This window comes from Tenebrio molitor, chromosome 5 (genome assembly GCF_963966145.1).
Source record: "Tenebrio molitor chromosome 5, icTenMoli1.1, whole genome shotgun sequence".
Lineage (NCBI taxonomy): Eukaryota > Metazoa > Arthropoda > Insecta > Coleoptera > Tenebrionidae > Tenebrio > Tenebrio molitor.
In genome coordinates this window covers 21,187,526-21,205,174 of record NC_091050.1, presented here as the reverse complement: position 1 = coordinate 21,205,174, position 17,649 = coordinate 21,187,526, and the positions used below count along the sequence as shown (strand labels likewise).

At 34.9% G+C, this 17,649-nt stretch overlaps 2 protein-coding genes and 1 long non-coding RNA gene across 3 annotated transcripts; 1 reads left to right on the top strand and 2 right to left on the bottom strand.

The window, feature by feature from the left end:
* Positions 1-580: 580 nt before the first annotated feature.
* On the bottom strand, positions 581-15,669 carry myd (mayday). The gene is made up of 4 exons (XM_069049380.1): positions 15,141-15,669; positions 14,829-15,085; positions 1,709-1,915; positions 581-1,049 (listed from the first exon to the last, which is right to left on the bottom strand). The coding sequence occupies exons 1-4, from the start codon at positions 15,500-15,502 to the stop codon at positions 760-762; spliced, it is 1,116 nt and encodes a 371-aa protein (XP_068905481.1). The 5' UTR covers positions 15,503-15,669; the 3' UTR covers positions 581-759.
* On the top strand, positions 5,138-11,584 carry LOC138132053 (prostatic acid phosphatase-like). Its single transcript, XM_069049381.1, has 6 exons — positions 5,138-7,891; positions 7,940-8,035; positions 8,099-8,338; positions 8,389-8,698; positions 8,752-8,936; positions 8,995-11,584. The coding sequence occupies exons 1-6, from the start codon at positions 7,802-7,804 to the stop codon at positions 9,133-9,135; spliced, it is 1,062 nt and encodes a 353-aa protein (XP_068905482.1). The 5' UTR covers positions 5,138-7,801; the 3' UTR covers positions 9,136-11,584.
* On the bottom strand, positions 9,761-12,261 carry LOC138132058 (uncharacterized). Its single transcript, XR_011159973.1, has 2 exons — positions 11,773-12,261; positions 9,761-9,886 (listed from the first exon to the last, which is right to left on the bottom strand). It is a non-coding gene; the product is annotated as an uncharacterized lncRNA (long non-coding RNA).
* Positions 15,670-17,649: the final 1,980 nt, after the last annotated feature.

The following is a 17,649-nucleotide window of genomic DNA, read 5'->3' as shown; positions in this document are numbered from 1 at the left end:
CAGAAAATATTTTTTTTGTTCGACACTCAAAATTTGAGAATTTCCTCCTGTGTGAACGGATTTTGATAAATGTCACTTGTCAAAACGAAACGTCGAACAAAAAAACGTTGTAAGGTTGGCTTAAAAAAAAAACGAGAACTGTCAGAAAAAGTTCTGTCAGATTTTATTAATTTTTTTTAGTTTGAAACGGTCTTTTAGAATTTAGGCTAAAAAACTGCACTTATGTGTTAGAAATACTACTGTCTCGTAGGGGCGTATTCTGTAACTCCTCCGCTAAATTTTAAAGGGCGTTAAATTAAGTTGTCATAGCAATGACCAATCAGGGCTTGAAATTTTAAAAGGACGCTAAAATTTTAACGCCCCCTTAAAAATTACAGAATAGCTCCCGTGGACCTTTAACATGCTCGTTTCATTCCCGTTTTAAACTGGCCCACTCATGCCAAAAAAAGCCCAATTTACACACGAACTCGTTAAATAAACTACTATTGTATAAATTTTTTTGTTTCACGTATGAATTCATTGTTGTTTGAAGAAGAGTTGCTATTTTGTCAGCGTCTTGACAAACGATGAGTTAATAACATTTGCTCGGCATAATTTATTTATTAATCAGAGTTGAAAAATATTTCTGTGACTACAACTAGAAGAAAAAGATAAAGTCATCTAATGTTAGCTTCTCTGCGTATTGTTTTTGCTTGCGTGAAAGCCCAGTCTTACGTTCATGGCTCAATTGACTGACAATTCCAGACAACGTGTTCGCGTTTAAAATTCATCGTGAAAGCTGCGTCCAGTGTCGACCATTTTCGACTTTAAAAACAGATCCGGATGTGCAAGAATTTCGTCTAACGACAGCATGTTGTCGTGGTCGCCGTCGGCTAACGCCAGAAGTGCCTCCGCCTCGTGCTCGCTGTGTCTGGGGCTTTGGGGTGCAACGTAATGGAGGAGTTCTCTTCTGTCGGCGCGACCGTCTCCGTTCAAGTCGACAGATTTGCGGAACTCGGCTCGTCTTTCGTTTTCGTCTTGTCTCACCACGACAGTTTCGTCTTCATTACCTTGATAACAAAAAAATACGATATTGAGACAATAGGTCTGGCTTTGTCGAAAGATTGAAAAATACTAGAAACTTCTGTAAGTTAGCCTGTAATGGAATCGACTACCCTTTTACCATGGACAAACAATGTGCAATTTATATTTTATAAACCAGCCATTTCTGTAGAGCTTAGTGAAATAAATTTTGACAGATCGATGTGAAATATTTTCTTCGTATTTCACAACTGTTTCTGAATCGTCTAAATTTATCTGTTTTAAACCGTGACCGATCTTTTCAAATTTAATTTAAAATAATTCTTTTTTTTTCTAAACCCGCTGATATATTTAAATTTAAATCATGGCAATGGACAATTGTAATGAAAATGATACACAACGTTCCCATGATCATTCGCATTTCTCTCCATGAGCGATGGAAAAAGCTTTTCGTCGGGACCGCAGTGACACTGATCACTTTAATAGGTATAAATAATAACAGGTGTTCAATTGAAAAGTTCATCAAATTTGCTTTGATCTTTGTCGCTAGCTTTGTCTAATCAACTTAATTTACGATGTTGTTGTCTTTTAAAAATTAAAGTCAAAGCCAACTCGATGAACATTTCAATTGAACACCTGTTATAATATGTTTGTTGTCGTCGGGGATGTTCGATTACGATGTAGTTACCTTCTGTTTGGAGGACTGCAAATTCGTCCTCTGTCAGTAGTTCGTCGCCATCTCTGTCAAATTTGTCGTATAGTTCGTCGACTAAAGCCAACTGATTAGCCGCACTCGATTCTGGATGGGTGAAAGCCAGAAATTCATCCACTGTTAAAGCGTCCGGATTAGACCGAGCGGCTTCCATCCAGGATGCTTTATCTCTCATTATTTGTTCTGTAAGACAAGACAATTAAAAAACTGAATAAGTACTGTGATACTGATATCTTCAAAGAACAAGGAAATCGCCTCGCATTGTTGAGAACGCAGTAACTACGGTTTGAGTTACGGCGATAATTATTATTGCGGAGTTCAGTATTCAAATAATAAAACAATTATAAATAAATTATTCAACTGAAAGGAATAAGTAAGACGCTAAAAAACGCACTAGAGATGATGAAACACATTTTAGTTTTAAAATGTAATAACAATATTTTATGTTCTAAAATAACGGAAAAGAAATGTTTGTGTCTTGCTATTTTGTATTTATTCAATTTCTGTCGAATTTATATTCATTATGGTTTTTAAAGTTGATACAAAATCGTTTAGTTCAATTCAGTGTCATCATAGCAATCCTTTCATAAAATATAGTCTAATATCTGTTCACTTTGGAATGAACATCAGTGGTGTAAATGACCTGACCTGTTACTATGACAACTCATATGAAAGTTAATGCCAAATGTGTACGATTTGCACCACTAACGTTCAATCCAACGTGAATAGGATATAGCAGTATTAGCAGTATTTCCACATCCCAAGAACTCTGATAAACACGTCTGACAAAAAAACTTGAGGTCGTCACTTGAAACCCACAGTAAGTGTACCAATATATAATAGATTTAACATTTGTTTTAAAATGATACAAAGGAAAATGTTTCACTAAGCACGTTGGTAGTATGTAGTGAGTGCCATTATTTCCATCTGGGACATAGCGTAGTTATGAATTATTTCCATTTCTGTCTTTCCTTGGCTATAGATCCCATTTGTCTGAATGACTTTTTCGCCTCTCATTATGTTGCCCTTATCCATGACTGTTTTGGGGATTTCTTCTATTTTCATTAGGGTATGCCCTAGTTATTTAAACTTTCTTCTTCTGATTTGTATTTCTGTTGGTTCTTTTTCTGTCTGAGTCCATAGTGCTGGGTTGGAAATAATTTGGGACCACCAAATCTTTAGTATTGATATTAAGCATCTATATGCCATTCACGATGTTTTGGCATAAGGGGAGGCTATGATTTCATTTTTTAACGTTGGATACATGTTTGATTTCTGTCATCTCTGCTGTCACTAAAGTGCCTGACATGCGGACCTATCAAAATGAACGTAACATGTTGCCGAATTTACCGTAATCATAATTAAACATTAAAACGTATTGATGGTGTTTGTATTAGACTGCAGAACATATTTTCAGTAAGTTACAGTGAAGTCAAGTTCTTTTTATGTATAAATTCAATCGTAGGTGAGTACAAGATAAATATGTAGCACGGATAGTGAAGGAAGAAACAACGACCCAATTGAAATGGCACAGGGGTTTTGTAAGCCCTATTATAACTTCGCGATAGAGTTGTGAATTTATGGCTTGAGTCTATTTTAAAATGTACTCCTGAAATTTGCCAACATTTTTGTAGATATTGTGAAGAACTTATTTCGGAAGATTGGGCAAAATTAATGAGAAATCTTTCATTTGAAAACGTTCTTCCTTTAATAATTTCATTAGGAGAATCTGACTCGGAATTTGATGCAGGTAATGATGATTCAGAATTTTCTAATGAAATTATGGAAGTTGAATAGTTTTGTTCTTTTTTTTTGTCATGGACGATGGGTGTGTAAATATTTTGCAGAAAGATTCGAATAAAGTAAGGCTTAATAAGTAGGTACAAGATTTTATACAATCTAGTTCTAGGAACGTTTTGGTTAAAATAAAAAATTCATTGACAAGTTACTAACTGGTTGGTTAAGACACTGTATAGGTGGGTTATCTAAGTGGTGCAGGAGCCACTTTAACTTTCGGTCCCGGTCCCTACTATTCTGTAGTCTGTTCAAGTCAGTTTCCTGTTTTGTTAAATTGGATTAAAAATGTGTGAGTATTTTATATTGCAAACTAGTAAAACTGACAACAATGCACTAGACAATGACGCAGTTTATAACCTCAAACTTAGAAAAAAATAACCTAATTCAACAGACAGCTTTACTGCCAACTTAAATGCACTTTTTCCATAGCCTCCCCTTATGCCAAAACATCGTGAATGGCATATACAGGGCAAGTCACATAAGGGTTATTTTCGAATTTATTTTGTACGCAACCAAAAATACTAATGACGCTGACTACTTGATACCATTTATAATGTGATTTAATTTAGTAATCAACGTAGGTATGTAATTTGGCTAAAAATGTCACAATGACGTTTTCTTGTTCTGATTAATGAAATCAAAAATTAAATTCATCAACTGTCATTTTGACATTTTTAGCCAAATTACATACCTACGTGGATTACTAAATAAAATCACATTATAAATGATATCAAGTGGTCAGCGTAATTAGTATTCTTGGTTGCGTACAAAATAAATTCAGAAATAAACCTTATGTGACTTGCCCTGTATTGACCAAAACCTGTAATTTGTTCTTGACGGTATTTGAAACTGACCACGACTCTGACCCATACAAAAGCATCGGTTTAACCATTGCGTTGAACACTTTCAGTTTTGTTTTTATCGGTAATATAAACTAGGCAAAAATGAATAGGGAATTTTTCAATTTTTGATTTTTTTGTTAATACAGTTTAAAATGTATAATGAAATGTGTTAGAAATAAATAAATATACACATTAAATGTAATGTTTCAAGTACCTGTAACATTTTAAATTTATCTAGTGTTTAAGAATACGTGGGAGGATTGGGGCAATTATTTTGCTTACCAAGAAAAAATGTGGAATTCCCTATTCATTTTTGCCTAGTTTATTTGACCCCGACGGAATTGAATAGGCAACCCAGAATACAATTCGTGTTGCATTTTCAATTCCGTCGGGCTCATTATCACTCGTGAAATACCTGTGCTTATACATAATATGTAGGTAGAGAAGTAATAATTAAAGTAAAATTACAATATCTGTATTTTATTACAATAGAATCTTCTAGTAATTACCTATATCCAAAACAGACTACTTATCAGTCACTTACTTGAAAAATGTATTACTTGCATTGATGGAGAACGTAAGTAAGTAGGTACTTGCTATAAAGCCTTTTCAGCGAAATAAAAATAATACAATTTAATAATTTTGTATGTTCTTTATTATCCCTTATTTATCGCGGTGTAGATATTCACTGATTACTAAAAAAAGCTGAAATCATAAGGACAGACCATTACAACACTTTAGGGCAACGGAAAATGAAAATTGGAGATCAGAGACCTCACACAATAAAGAGACACGGCACAAATGTATTTGTTGAAGCAATTCTCGAAAAAATGTACCAATTTTATTCCCAATTATTCTTTCGACTTTCTTGATCTGGTATTCAGAGGTCACCATCTCTTCCCAAAACGTAAAAAAATCTCGTGAAAAGATTTTACTTAAAAGAAGTTGAAGTGGACACTTATTTTGAAGATTTTTACGAATCAGTCTGTCGATGCACATGCATTGCATCCAAAAATAAAAGAATAATTGACAAAGTATATGCAATTCGTTCAAAAATTAAAAAAAAACTACCACTTGCTATGCTGAATTGGGGTTGTAAAATAAAGAACCCTAGGTAGGTATGTAGTTATTTTTTCATGCTATATTGGTAACAGTACCTGCAAATTATGGTGTTTACTTGATTAAAAATAAAATTCAATTTCGTTAAAATTATTTTATTATTATTAGGTAAACTTCGTCCAGCGAGAGATTGGGAGATTTTAAATTGTATTAAATTAACCCAACACTACAAAATGCACTAGAATACATTAATCAGAGCATAATTTCAGGGCAAAAATATTACTGCTTGAAGGATATTATTTAAATACATATTTCAAATTTTACGTAAGCTAGCTACTCCTTGCTTTGCGTAGAATTTAGTGTCTTTTATGTCAACCAATCTCTCGCTGGACAAACTACACCACGTTTGAAACTTGATTTTTATTATTCGCGGCTAAACATTGCTATAGTAAATTCATTTAGTGCGATTTTGTTTCAAAATTTAGCAATAGGTATTGTTATTGAACAACATTGATTTTGCATAGATCTAACCAATTAGCAGCTTCATATCATAGCAACTACAACCTTGTTATATAGCAATATTGGTAAATTTTAAAACAGAATCGCACCAAATATCTTCAGGAGTAATTTCTTTTATTTTGTTGAAAGCCTTTAAAAGGTGCTTCTTCGTCTACTTATTGATGCTCTACTCCGTTTTGAAAATTCATTCATTATGGCAGCGACAATGATATGACACTTTAAATCTCTTTGTAAAATCGTATCAAAATGAAGTCATTTATACAGTAATTTGCGGGCGTAAATAATGCCTTTTGCGCCCTAAGGCCTAAAAGAACAACAATTAATTTTAATAGCTATTTTATTTGTTACATCACATTGGCAACCAACAACATACCTAACTCTTGATTTTTGAGAACGAATCATGTCATTTATTTTTTCAAAGCTTTAAGGTGGATTTAAATGATTTTACAAAAAATATTTTTTGCATTTCGGGCGTGAACGGCGATTTTGGCCCTTTGGCGTCTTATAATCCCTGGGCCCTTAATACAAAAGTATCTATTGCCAATAACTGTCTAATTTTTATTTATTTTGTAAAAAAATCTAACAAAAAAAAAGTTCGTCATTACAAAAATGAATTTACTAAGTATAGAAACAGTAGAAATTTGCTAAGAGCAGGTATAATAACATCTATTGGGCGATGTTACAAAGAAATTCAAAAATTATCGCCTGACTTAGTTGTTGACCTAGTTGTCATTTTGTAAATTTAGATTTTTAAAAACAATTTCAAATTTAATCAGCAGCACAATTTCAAATTTAATCAGCAGCTAGGTATCACCAAAAACAGTAATGAGCATAAATTTGACACTTCATGAACATTTAACTTTCAAATTATTATTATTAATTTATTGAGGTGAATACGACTTTGGTATGTTTTTGAATTTTAAATGAACTATGAATAGTCAAATTGTCGTTAAATTAACATAAAAGACGCAATTGTATTAAATTTTATTACTGTTTACTTGATGGAATGGAGAAATGAAAAGTAATTGGTTGTAAAAAAACGCAAACTGTCAGAATCAAATTGACAGTTTTCAGTGTGAAACCTTCTTACGAGAGATAAATTCAAAACTTAATTACTGTTGCGAGCAAAAAATTCTGGTCGTCAATGCCATTTCAAAATTTGCTTAAATTGTCACAAATGAAAAAAAAATCCCTGCCTGATTATGCCCATGTCAACAAAGTGTCAAAAAATTAATTAATCAGAGTCAATTAATGTCATACAACATGAAGATAGGTTATGATGTGATATTTACTACCGTTTTACAATGGAGCATTTTCCATTGCGTCAAAGCATGATTTTGATAACCAGTTTTTTTTGCTCGCGACAGTACTTACATGTCTAAAAATTATTTGATAGGTATTGTCAAATAGCCAATTAATTGATTGACAAATAGACAAAACCAAATTAACATTAGGAAAATTTTCGTTTCCCATTTTTCTCGCAACCAAGTGTACCTACTTATTATCACATTCACGAGGTCATTAACTTTTTTTTTGTACATTTAGAGCCAAATATTTAAAATAATTCTTTTCAGTTTTACAATAAATTACTTTCAATAAAGAAATGCATTGACGAAGAAATGTCAATGTCAAAAGCTGTCAGTGTAATAATAAATTGTTTAATAATATGCAATAAATGTTTTACAACTTATTTGAATGTTCATTAAAGACACTACAACAATTCCTCCTTATCTCTTGCGACACTAATTCACATCCTTAACACACTTAGCAGTGAAGTTTAGTAGTTTACCAGGTGCAGTTAACTGTAACTTGTTTCCTAGCCAAGCTGTGTTTTCAGACAGTAGATCGATCAATGTTCTTAAAATGCTGCATTTTTCTCACTGCATTCAGTCTCTTAACTGGGATTTATGCATCAGATACACCACTTAAGCAACTCCATATTGTAGGTAAGACCAGTCACAAGAGATAAAAAATAACACATACATTTAAGGTGTTTAGACATGGTGAGCGTGCACCTACGGAAACTTACAAGAATGACCCACATATAAACTTTACATGGTCTGGCGGTTGGGGTCAACTAACCAACGTAAGATATGCATAATGCATAATGATAAATTAGACATGAACGAATTGTATCAGGCCTTTTCAGCGCGGCAAGTTTGAAATGTACACACTGGGCTTGAAGTTGAAAGAACAATATTCCGGTTTCATTCCTGACTATTATTTCCCTGAAGACGTGAAAATGCGAAGTAGCTATGCCGACCGATGTTTAATGAGCGCCGAAGCTCTCCTGGCTGCACTTTTTCCACCTAGAGACCAGCAAATTTGGAATGAAAATTTATTGTGGCAACCCATTCCAATTCATTATGTACCTCGAAGCCAAGACAATGTAAATTGCGTGCCTTTCAAAGTCCAAATATTAAGCTGCATTATTTTTAGTTAATTGCAATGAAATCAGCTTGTAAGAAATACGACGAAGAACTGGCTCAAGTTTTAAAGTCGGAAAAAATCCAAGATATAATCGCTGCAAATTCGGACCTCCTTCATTATTTAACAGAACACGCGGGACAAAAATTCGACAGTATCGGAAGCGTCGAACTGTTGTATAACACCTTGGAAATCGAGCTTTTACATAATCTAACTCTTCCGGCTTGGACGCGTAATGTGTCTCTTGAGGATATGAAAATTCTAGCAGCTAGAAGTCTGGAAATTTATACAGAAACCGATTTTATGAAAAAAATGAAAGGAGGTTGCGATTTGTTGCAATTATCATAATGTGTAATTTACTGTGTGTTGTTTAAGGGATGTTTTTGAAAGAAGTCATTTCATCGCTGGAGAGAACCGACAAATCGCCTTTTCTTTATCTGTACGCGGCACATGATCTCACTCTTGTCAACATCTTAAGGGCTCTCGGCTACAAGTCCATGTTGAAGCCTGGTTTTGGCGCATCTCTCGTTTTTGAAATGCGTAACAATTCTGAAGTTACGGTAGGTAACTGGTCACTCCACTTGAATTGTTAAGTAAATTGTTTCCTAATTGTTGCAGATGGTGTATCGTGATGACTTTAAAAGTGATCCTGAACAAATTGCTCTTGAAAATTGTCGTCCACCTTGCCTTTTCGATAATTTTAAAACTGTGCTGGAGCCCTTCATTCCTTCAGATTGGGAAGCAGAATGCACCCAATAATATATTTAGTATTGCTACATTTACATTTAAGTTACAAATAATGCCATTCGTCACATATGAATAATTTCAGTTAACTTTCATTATCTTTCGTATTTCAAAGAATGATTATTGATAAATTCAGAGAAACGGTATTGGGGTGTCAATTTTTGAAAAGCGACGAATTGGACTTGTTCTCTCGAATAGTTCCTCAGTTCATTTTAAAATTAATATCTATTGATGATTGGGTTTTTGCAATGTGGTGGTGTAGTACTAGTGTTTAACTTATTTAATTTTATAAATAATGCTAATTGTCTCGATTCTTTCTTTGAAAATTGTGGTGGATAATTGTATGTATAATCTATTCATTTTGATTGTGACCACTCCGTAGTAACTTTTCAGTTGCTAGGTTATTGATAGGGAATTTTAGATAACACTAAATCCAGTCGCAGTTGGCAACTCTCGGAGGCACCATTTTGACAGAAACGTCACCCTCACAGAAGACAGAACGGAAAACGACTTGCGCAAACATTTTTCGACGTACACTGTGCGCATATCTATAAAATTGAGTTTTGGTACAACATTTTAGAATTCAAAAAGAAAATGCCAAGTCGTCTTCTCAAAGTTGTGCCAAACGGTTAATATTGACTTGTTTCGAGACATTTATTGAAGCCAACGGGAAAACAACTCACAAAGACGAACATCACCAATAAAGTTAACTCTATTTGTGCTTTTTTGTTGTACATTTTGGCTAGTGAGTGTTATAGTTTGATACCTTTGTAGTGACCCAGTTTAAAATTTAAATTTAAATTTCCGGTACCGCCACAACAGCGCGCCAAATGCGAAGGTACTAGCGGCTAGACTAGGCACTACGAGCGGAAATATAGCGGGGGGTGAAACGGGCCCGCGCGGGTGGTTGACGGGGGTAGGTCACTTTTGTTTAGTTTTTCGAAACGAACACACCTTGCGAAGAGCGATCCAAGTTTCTAAAATTTGTAAGTTAAACCTGAACATTCCACTACCGTTCCGGGTAGATATTTTGTGCCCCCTTGAGGAATTTAACGTTTTTAATTCACCTGGGTAATTTATCCCACTTTCGTTGCCTTTTTTTTTTGTGTTTGTTTTTGGGGCCAGGACCACGTGGTAAGGGTATGTTGTAGATTTCATTTTGTTGCATGCTATTTCTTTAAGAAGCGCCCATTTGTTAAATTTAAGTGTTATCTTCCTCCCGGGAGGTTCCTTTTTTTTGCAATCTGGTAATTTCGAAAATACGGAGCCGTCGTCCGAACCGCGTGCGTCCATTTTGTTTTTGTTCTTCACTAACATTTTCTAACGGCACTCGACCCACCATTTTCTTTTGTTTAACATTACCAGCGATTATTGTATTCGTGATTTATGTTGTTTACTGCCATTTGTGCCATTTAAAGTGGTTCTATTTTATCGTTATTTAACTTCACGTTTTGTTCTCTATTATTTCCTCATTCTTTAATGTTGCGGCTTGTTTTTGCTTATGTTATCCTTGTTTAATGTTGCGTTTTGTTTTGTTTATTTATCTATCATTGTTTAATGTTGCGCTTTGTTTTGCTGAATTTTCTCGTCGTTTAAATGTTACGCTTGTTCGATTGAATTAAACTCGTTTTTTTTTTCTTTGTGTTGTTGCTAGATTTCGGAAAGGTTAAAGTAAAATGTTGTAAGTGCGCCCCTATGGGAGCTAGGTGACAATCAGGAAGTCGTGGGGTTTGTTTAGTAAATTTCTGTGGAAGCTACGGTTATTTAAAGCCGTTAGCGGAGACGGACCTAGGTCTTCGCATCTGCGGCGGCGGGATGTTTTCGTGAAGCTTCCGTCGAGGTTATAGAGATTTCGGGGTTTTGTCCGGAAACGGTTGGTTGGGGACGGTGGAGCTAAATATTCGCTTATGCTGTTTAGTGATGCTAATCGTACAACCCCGAGACGCTCTGTCACTCTTACTTGGTCGGCGAAATAGTCTGACGTTCATTAATACCACGAATATCTATAAACGTCGCTTGCTCTCAAGATGATTCAGATTATTCTTCTGAGTCCCCTCGCGGCCGAGAGTCTGTTACCTCCAGCTCTAAGCTCCCGTTGGCGTACCTTGACCGCGTAGTTCCAAATTAAACATTGTTTGTCATTAATCGAATTGTAAAATATGAGTAATACCTGGGATACGGTTTTTGAAGAGGGTTTTTCATCCGTCCCTGTCTGTAATAACTGTCTTATAATTTGTTTACTTGTTTTGCAAGCTTTAAACTGTCATTTTGTCTGTCATGTGCCCGTTTTTCTGTTATTTGAAATATTGTTGCATTCATCTTGTCGTTTATCTTTGTGATGTACTCAACTAGTTAATTTCTTGTACTTCGTTAAACTTAAGTTCTGTCCTTTGTATTCGTTCCAATTTCTTTTTCATCAAAGTTATTACAGACATTTTTAATAAAAGGTATTTTGCGTCCCTCACATGTGTGTTTTATTTGCGGCACTCTTCCAACTGGAACCCTCACCGTTTGCATTCCGAACCTTTTCCGCCAAAAGAAAATCACAACGTAGGGCTCCTCCGATTCGACGACGATCACGACCACATTTGTTACCGTTTTGCGCAGGTTCAAATATTTGGCGGAAAAAGTAATGTATTCAAATCATTACACCTTCTGCCTTTTCATCCCCTGTAAATCATTTTTTTGAACTTTCTGTCTGATTAGTTTTTATCTGAAAATATTTGTATTAATCAATGCTAATTGAAAGTTCTGATTACCTTTATACCAGGCATTTTACGCGTTTGTCTTACTGCCAAATTACCATTTCCTTCGTTCTTCATTAATATCGAGAATTGCATGAGGTGATTTCGAAGTTTTTACGTTAAATAATCTGTACCTGGATATAACTCCACTTTTCAACAGACGTGATCACATAATCAGACAGACGTTTTTAGTTTCTCCTACTTCAAATATTGATTTCCGTTATTAATATTGATAAATACATTAAAATCATTGCTTTACTACCATGGTCAAGTTTTGACAATTCTGACATTTTCACATCATGTACACACCACACAAATATTTAGTGTAAAACGTATGCAGCACACAGCTAAACAGCGCCTACTATGTTTTTCGTTGTGGTCACAATCAAAGTGAATAGATAATACCTATTAAAAATTTTTTTTTTTATCTACGGCTGCTTGGATAAGACCTTATAACCACATTCATTTATAGTCATTTGCGTTGCGTAATGTAGTTCATTACCGCACTGGTTTCATTACGTAACGCATTTTTATTTAGAAGCAAACAGACAAAATTTATTGAAAGACAACAATACAAAAGAAAAGCTAGGTACTTATTGTAAATACATAACACAGTTCTTGCATTTTCTTCGCCCAGTTGCCGGCATCGACTTTGCTTCGGTCTTCAATCTCTGGGCCTGGCACAAAAAGAGTCACTTCCACTTTTAATGATATCTACTATTCTCTTTTGGGTTGCTCACAGAAGAGACCACTTTGTAGGTAATACACGCCATACTGGAAAAACGACGCAAACTTCAGTGACACCTCCAGAGACGCTCGTCTCTTGCACTCCAGGTCGTCCTCGAAACAGGATCACACACGTTTCCATTCCAGGTTCTGGTACTTTTCTCACTTGACGTCGGGGTAACCCCAATGTACATTTTTCGAAGTCACTTCACTTCCGAGAGCCGCGATAAGACGTAAACGACCCGGTTCTCAATTATGAAAAATTTAAAACAACGCGTTGTTTACAAACAGCATTAGCTGGTTGTCCTGGTATTGAGCAAATTGGTTCAATCTTGTTACTTTGATTTTGAATTAAAACGATTGAAACTGACATTTAACAATTATCAAAATATATTTTTGTAAATGTTAAATTTGACGTTTTTGCCAAAAATTGATTTTTTTAATTAATAATTCGCAGCCGTAGATAAAATGTTGTACGTAACACGTGGGCTAAAGTATATTACAGGAAACTCGTGTGTTACAGATGAACTCGGGCTAACGCCCTCGTCATCTGCAATCTTCACACTCGAGTCCTGTAATATTGCTTTTATCCCACTAATTATGTAAATAACTATTATGAACTCGTGATTAATTCTTACATGTATCATAATCAAAGCAATACCTACGATGGAATCCTACTTTTCCTAAGCCGATATCATATTTTTTGGATTACTTAAGCCTTTCGGTAATGTTTTGCAACAAACATTTATTTTTCACAACTTTGAAAGATGCGAAATAGTATTTTACAGTAGAAGTCCGTTAGGATAGCCTTTACTGCCGAGCCAGAAATTTTGTGAGACGAGCTCGCAGAGCGAGTCGAATACCTAATACTGGCGAGGCTGTAAAGGCTCTAACGGACGTGTATTGTACAATAGTTTTTGTAATATCTCTACGATTCGTTCACAATTATCTTTTTGAAATACATTTTTTTCAACGCCATCGAAAAAACCGAATGATTAATAAGTGTGCGGAGGACGTCGTCATGTCGACCGTTGTTTGTGAAAAAAAATTGTTTCAATGTTGTTTGTCAGATTTGTTCAATGCTTAACTTTCCGTTGAAAATAAGTGAATGAAATCAATAAAAAACCGCAATCAAGATATTCCCGATGTCCTGAAGTGAGGTCACCGTTATTGCCTGCAAAATCGCGCTTGTGTTAGTGAAGCATCATCTTCGATCTTGTCTCCATTTGCTGCTGTTTGTCAGATTTGTTCAACACTTAACTATTAAAGGCACTCACTCGCTACACTCGTTCGTGCTTTAAACAGATTCGATTATTAATCGCCTTCATTAACAAACTAGTTTATTAAATAACTATTAAATGACTAGTTAAATATAAGCTTGTTTTCGTTGTTGCGTTACGTAAAGTTAACTGTTAATAGAGGTATTTTCATATTTAGTGGCGGAAACAAAAGACAGAAATGTCACAAAATTGTATTGTCAGTGTCAAATTTCTCATAAACGCCGTAAAAAGGAATGTCTAGTTAAATTTAAATTTTCGCTAAATAGATTGAAAAAATAAATTCTAAGGAAACCAATTTTTGTCAGTGGTTCAAAAGGAAAAGTTATTCTTATATGTATAATCAAACGTATTACAAATTATGTCTCTAGTTCGACGATGAATAACTTAATTATTGCCAATTTGCTGCATTTCTGTCGAAATCATGAACATTTTTTAGAAATTTGACACTGACAATATAAATTTGTGACATTTCTCAGTCTTTTGTTTCCGACATCAAATATGAAAATATCTCTACATATAATTAAAAATAAAAACGAATTATCAGTACATGTAACAAAAATACCTACACAGGTATTTGGAATTTAAAAAACGATCTAGTAACCCGGGGCCCCCACCAACCCAATGAGATTGATTATTTGACTTCTGCTAATCACAGCTTAGATAGGTATCTCACGTGACTATTTTCAATTCGGTACGGCGCAGCGCAGACGCGTAGTGTCGCTATCAACGTGCGTTTGGTTTAATTTTCGTTTTCATTTAATTTATGTGCAATGCCTAGGTGCAATGTGCAAGTGCAAGTAACATGTTGTAGTGAAATGTGGTGTTCCATGCTGAAATAAAATTATTTGCAAATTCTTTGTGTCCACGTAAGTTTTAAGCGTTCATCAATTTATAATCGTTGGTAGTGTGGAGGTTATGTGTTATTTGAAAATCAACAAATTTTGTTGTATTTACTTGCCTTTAATTGACCTCTGCAAGCCTTTGTGGCGTTTTTCGTCGTGGTTGTCAACATACTTTTTGCTGAAACCTCGCCGTTTCAAAAAGTACGTGTGGTACTCTTTCCATGTGATGACACCGTTTCGGGGGCCCACATCTATCATGGTGAACAGAGCGTAGTTATTGCTAACGGCGGACGAAATGTGCTCGACGATTTTCTTCCTTATCCACTGGGAGAGTTCTTTTGAGTCTAATTTATTGTTGTTATCCTTGTCCGCCCTGAAAATGTTAATTTTCAATTGGGACATTGCTCGTCGAACCCAACATTCCTCACCTCTTGAACACTTCTTGCAAAATTTCTGTTTGGTCCTTATTGGCGTTCTCGTTTGTGTTTACGTTTATTAAATATTCATTTTTATTGTTCAGTAAATTATTTTCTCCAATTTTTCGGTCCGAGTTGAAATTGCTGTTTTTCATTCTGATTTCGAAGGAGTCCTCCGGTTTTGCGACCCGTATTTCCTTCACGATCTTGATAGGCTTGAGTGGCACGGACAGCATCCAAATCATTAGAAAAAATGTAATGTAACACAGCACAGGGACGGTGTATGACCACCTCAGTAGTAAGATGACATGTTTAATATTGTGAGCAAATTTCATTCTTTCGTTTTCATTTAATTCCACTTTGTTATTTTTCATTTCAACTTGGAGTTGTCACATTTTTACTGCACCATCGTCGACACCGTTCAGAAATCGGTTAGAGACCAAACACGAGTTTTGCACATATTTTTATCTTCACATAACAGATAGAAAGTCTCGTGGTATTAAACATATTGCGGAATTAAGCGATGGCACTAAATGGGTTACAATGTTTTGTGAAATGAAATCGATCAAAAGAAAGTGTTACGCGCGCGCTTCACAGCCGCGAAAATTTGAATTGGGACGGATAATGTGTTGCATATCGTCAGCGACAGAAGAAACCTCCTAACTCCCAAAAAATCCATACATGACATTTTACACTTTTAATGTGGTTAATAGTTGTTAGTTTCGTCCGATCTATTAATAGTAAACATATCAATGACAAAAAGTTGTATCCTGCAAAAATTAGCGTGAGGTTTTCTTGTGTCTGCGACGATATTGAAAAGAGACAAATACAAAGTGTTTAATTTAATTGCGCTGGTTACTGAAACATTGTTTTATTTTCTAGGAAGAATTTGTTGGTTGGTGGTTGCTGTTGGGTAAGTTTTTATGTGCAAGCAAAGAATTTACGAGAAATTTGCTCACGTGTACACAGTGGCGGCTCGTAACTTTAGGACTTGGCAGTGCTGCAGAGACCAAGTCCAAGTACATATAATAATAAATAAAATAAAACGAATACAAACTATAGTAACTATATATAGGTATTAAAATAGGTAGGTACAGTCGGGACATTTTTAGTTGGCAAATTGGAAATGGCGCTCTTTAGGAGTGCGATCCACGCGTCTGCCTTTTTATAACCTTCGGTATAGATGATCACATCTTTTAACACACTCATGTTGCTTGATCGTCTTAATCTGCCCATCTATTCGAAAAGACAAAATACATTTTCCTAAAAACATTAACAAGAAAGGAACATACCTTGCTTTTTTATTTTATCCCAAAAAAACTCTTGCGGTGTTAATATTATCTTCCCACTGCATACGCGGACAACAGCGTTGCGCATAGATAAGAGAGCTTATACTGGGTGCCCCAAATTTCGCGGAACAACGTAGTAGTACGTGGTTAAGTAGTCATTAAGAGATCAGGTAATAATGTTTGAAAAAATCAATCTTCTTTTTTGTAGAAGATATGGACCTATTCGTTACACTAAATGTGGCAACATTTAAAAACATTCTATGCATCCCAATAGTCTGCAAATATTTCATTTTTGTTGTATCCTTGGAAATGAGAGGGAAAAATCAAAGCCCTGTTGCCGTACACTATTTGAGGTAAAACGAACATAAAATTACTACTTGGAAATGCTGGAAATAATGAAGAGAATCGCCCTCAAATGTCACATGATTTATATTGACAAATCACAACTCCGAATTGTTTGAATAGCAACCAATCACAATTTAATTAAGCGGAAATTTTCCCTAGGGAAAATTTCCGATATAATTGCCCTAGGGAAAAATTTTTTCGGGCGATTCTCTTCCGAATATACCTCGGGACAGATATATCGCCAGAAATTTTTTCTTGCAGTCCAACACTCGTGTTTGTCGCTCAAAATTACCCTCGGGCTGAAGCCCTCGTGTAATTTTCTTGCGGCAAACACTCGTCTGTCAGGACTGCTCGAAAAAATTTCCGGCAATATATCTGTCCCTTGGTATATTATATATGAAAATAATTGCAAACCTGATCACAATCGTTCTAAATTATTAGGCTACTGGCTAGTAAAAGACAAATAGTCAAAATCTTTTTTATTATTTAAAATAAATGTGATCAAAGCTGCATCTTTTGGGCCCCCATATCTTCAAATCTAAGAGGTATAGAATTTTTTAATTATTTTTCTCGTTATTTTCTAACATGAATTGACATTGCCTCATTGAGTTGTTCCCCGAATTTTGGGGCACCCAGTAGATAGGCAACTACGAGGACAGATTTTGAAACAGCGTTTGGAGACATCTAGCGAAAAGTGCTCCAACTAGAATCATTTGCGCTCGAAATTTGAAATATTCATTTTTTAGTATTAATTGTTAATTTTCATTAGATGAATTAGGAATTTAATAAAAACAAATGTAGGTACAAAAAATATATGTATATTCCAATAGGTAATAAAAAACAAAAATAAAATGTTATACATAAAAAATTGCAAAATAATACATAAA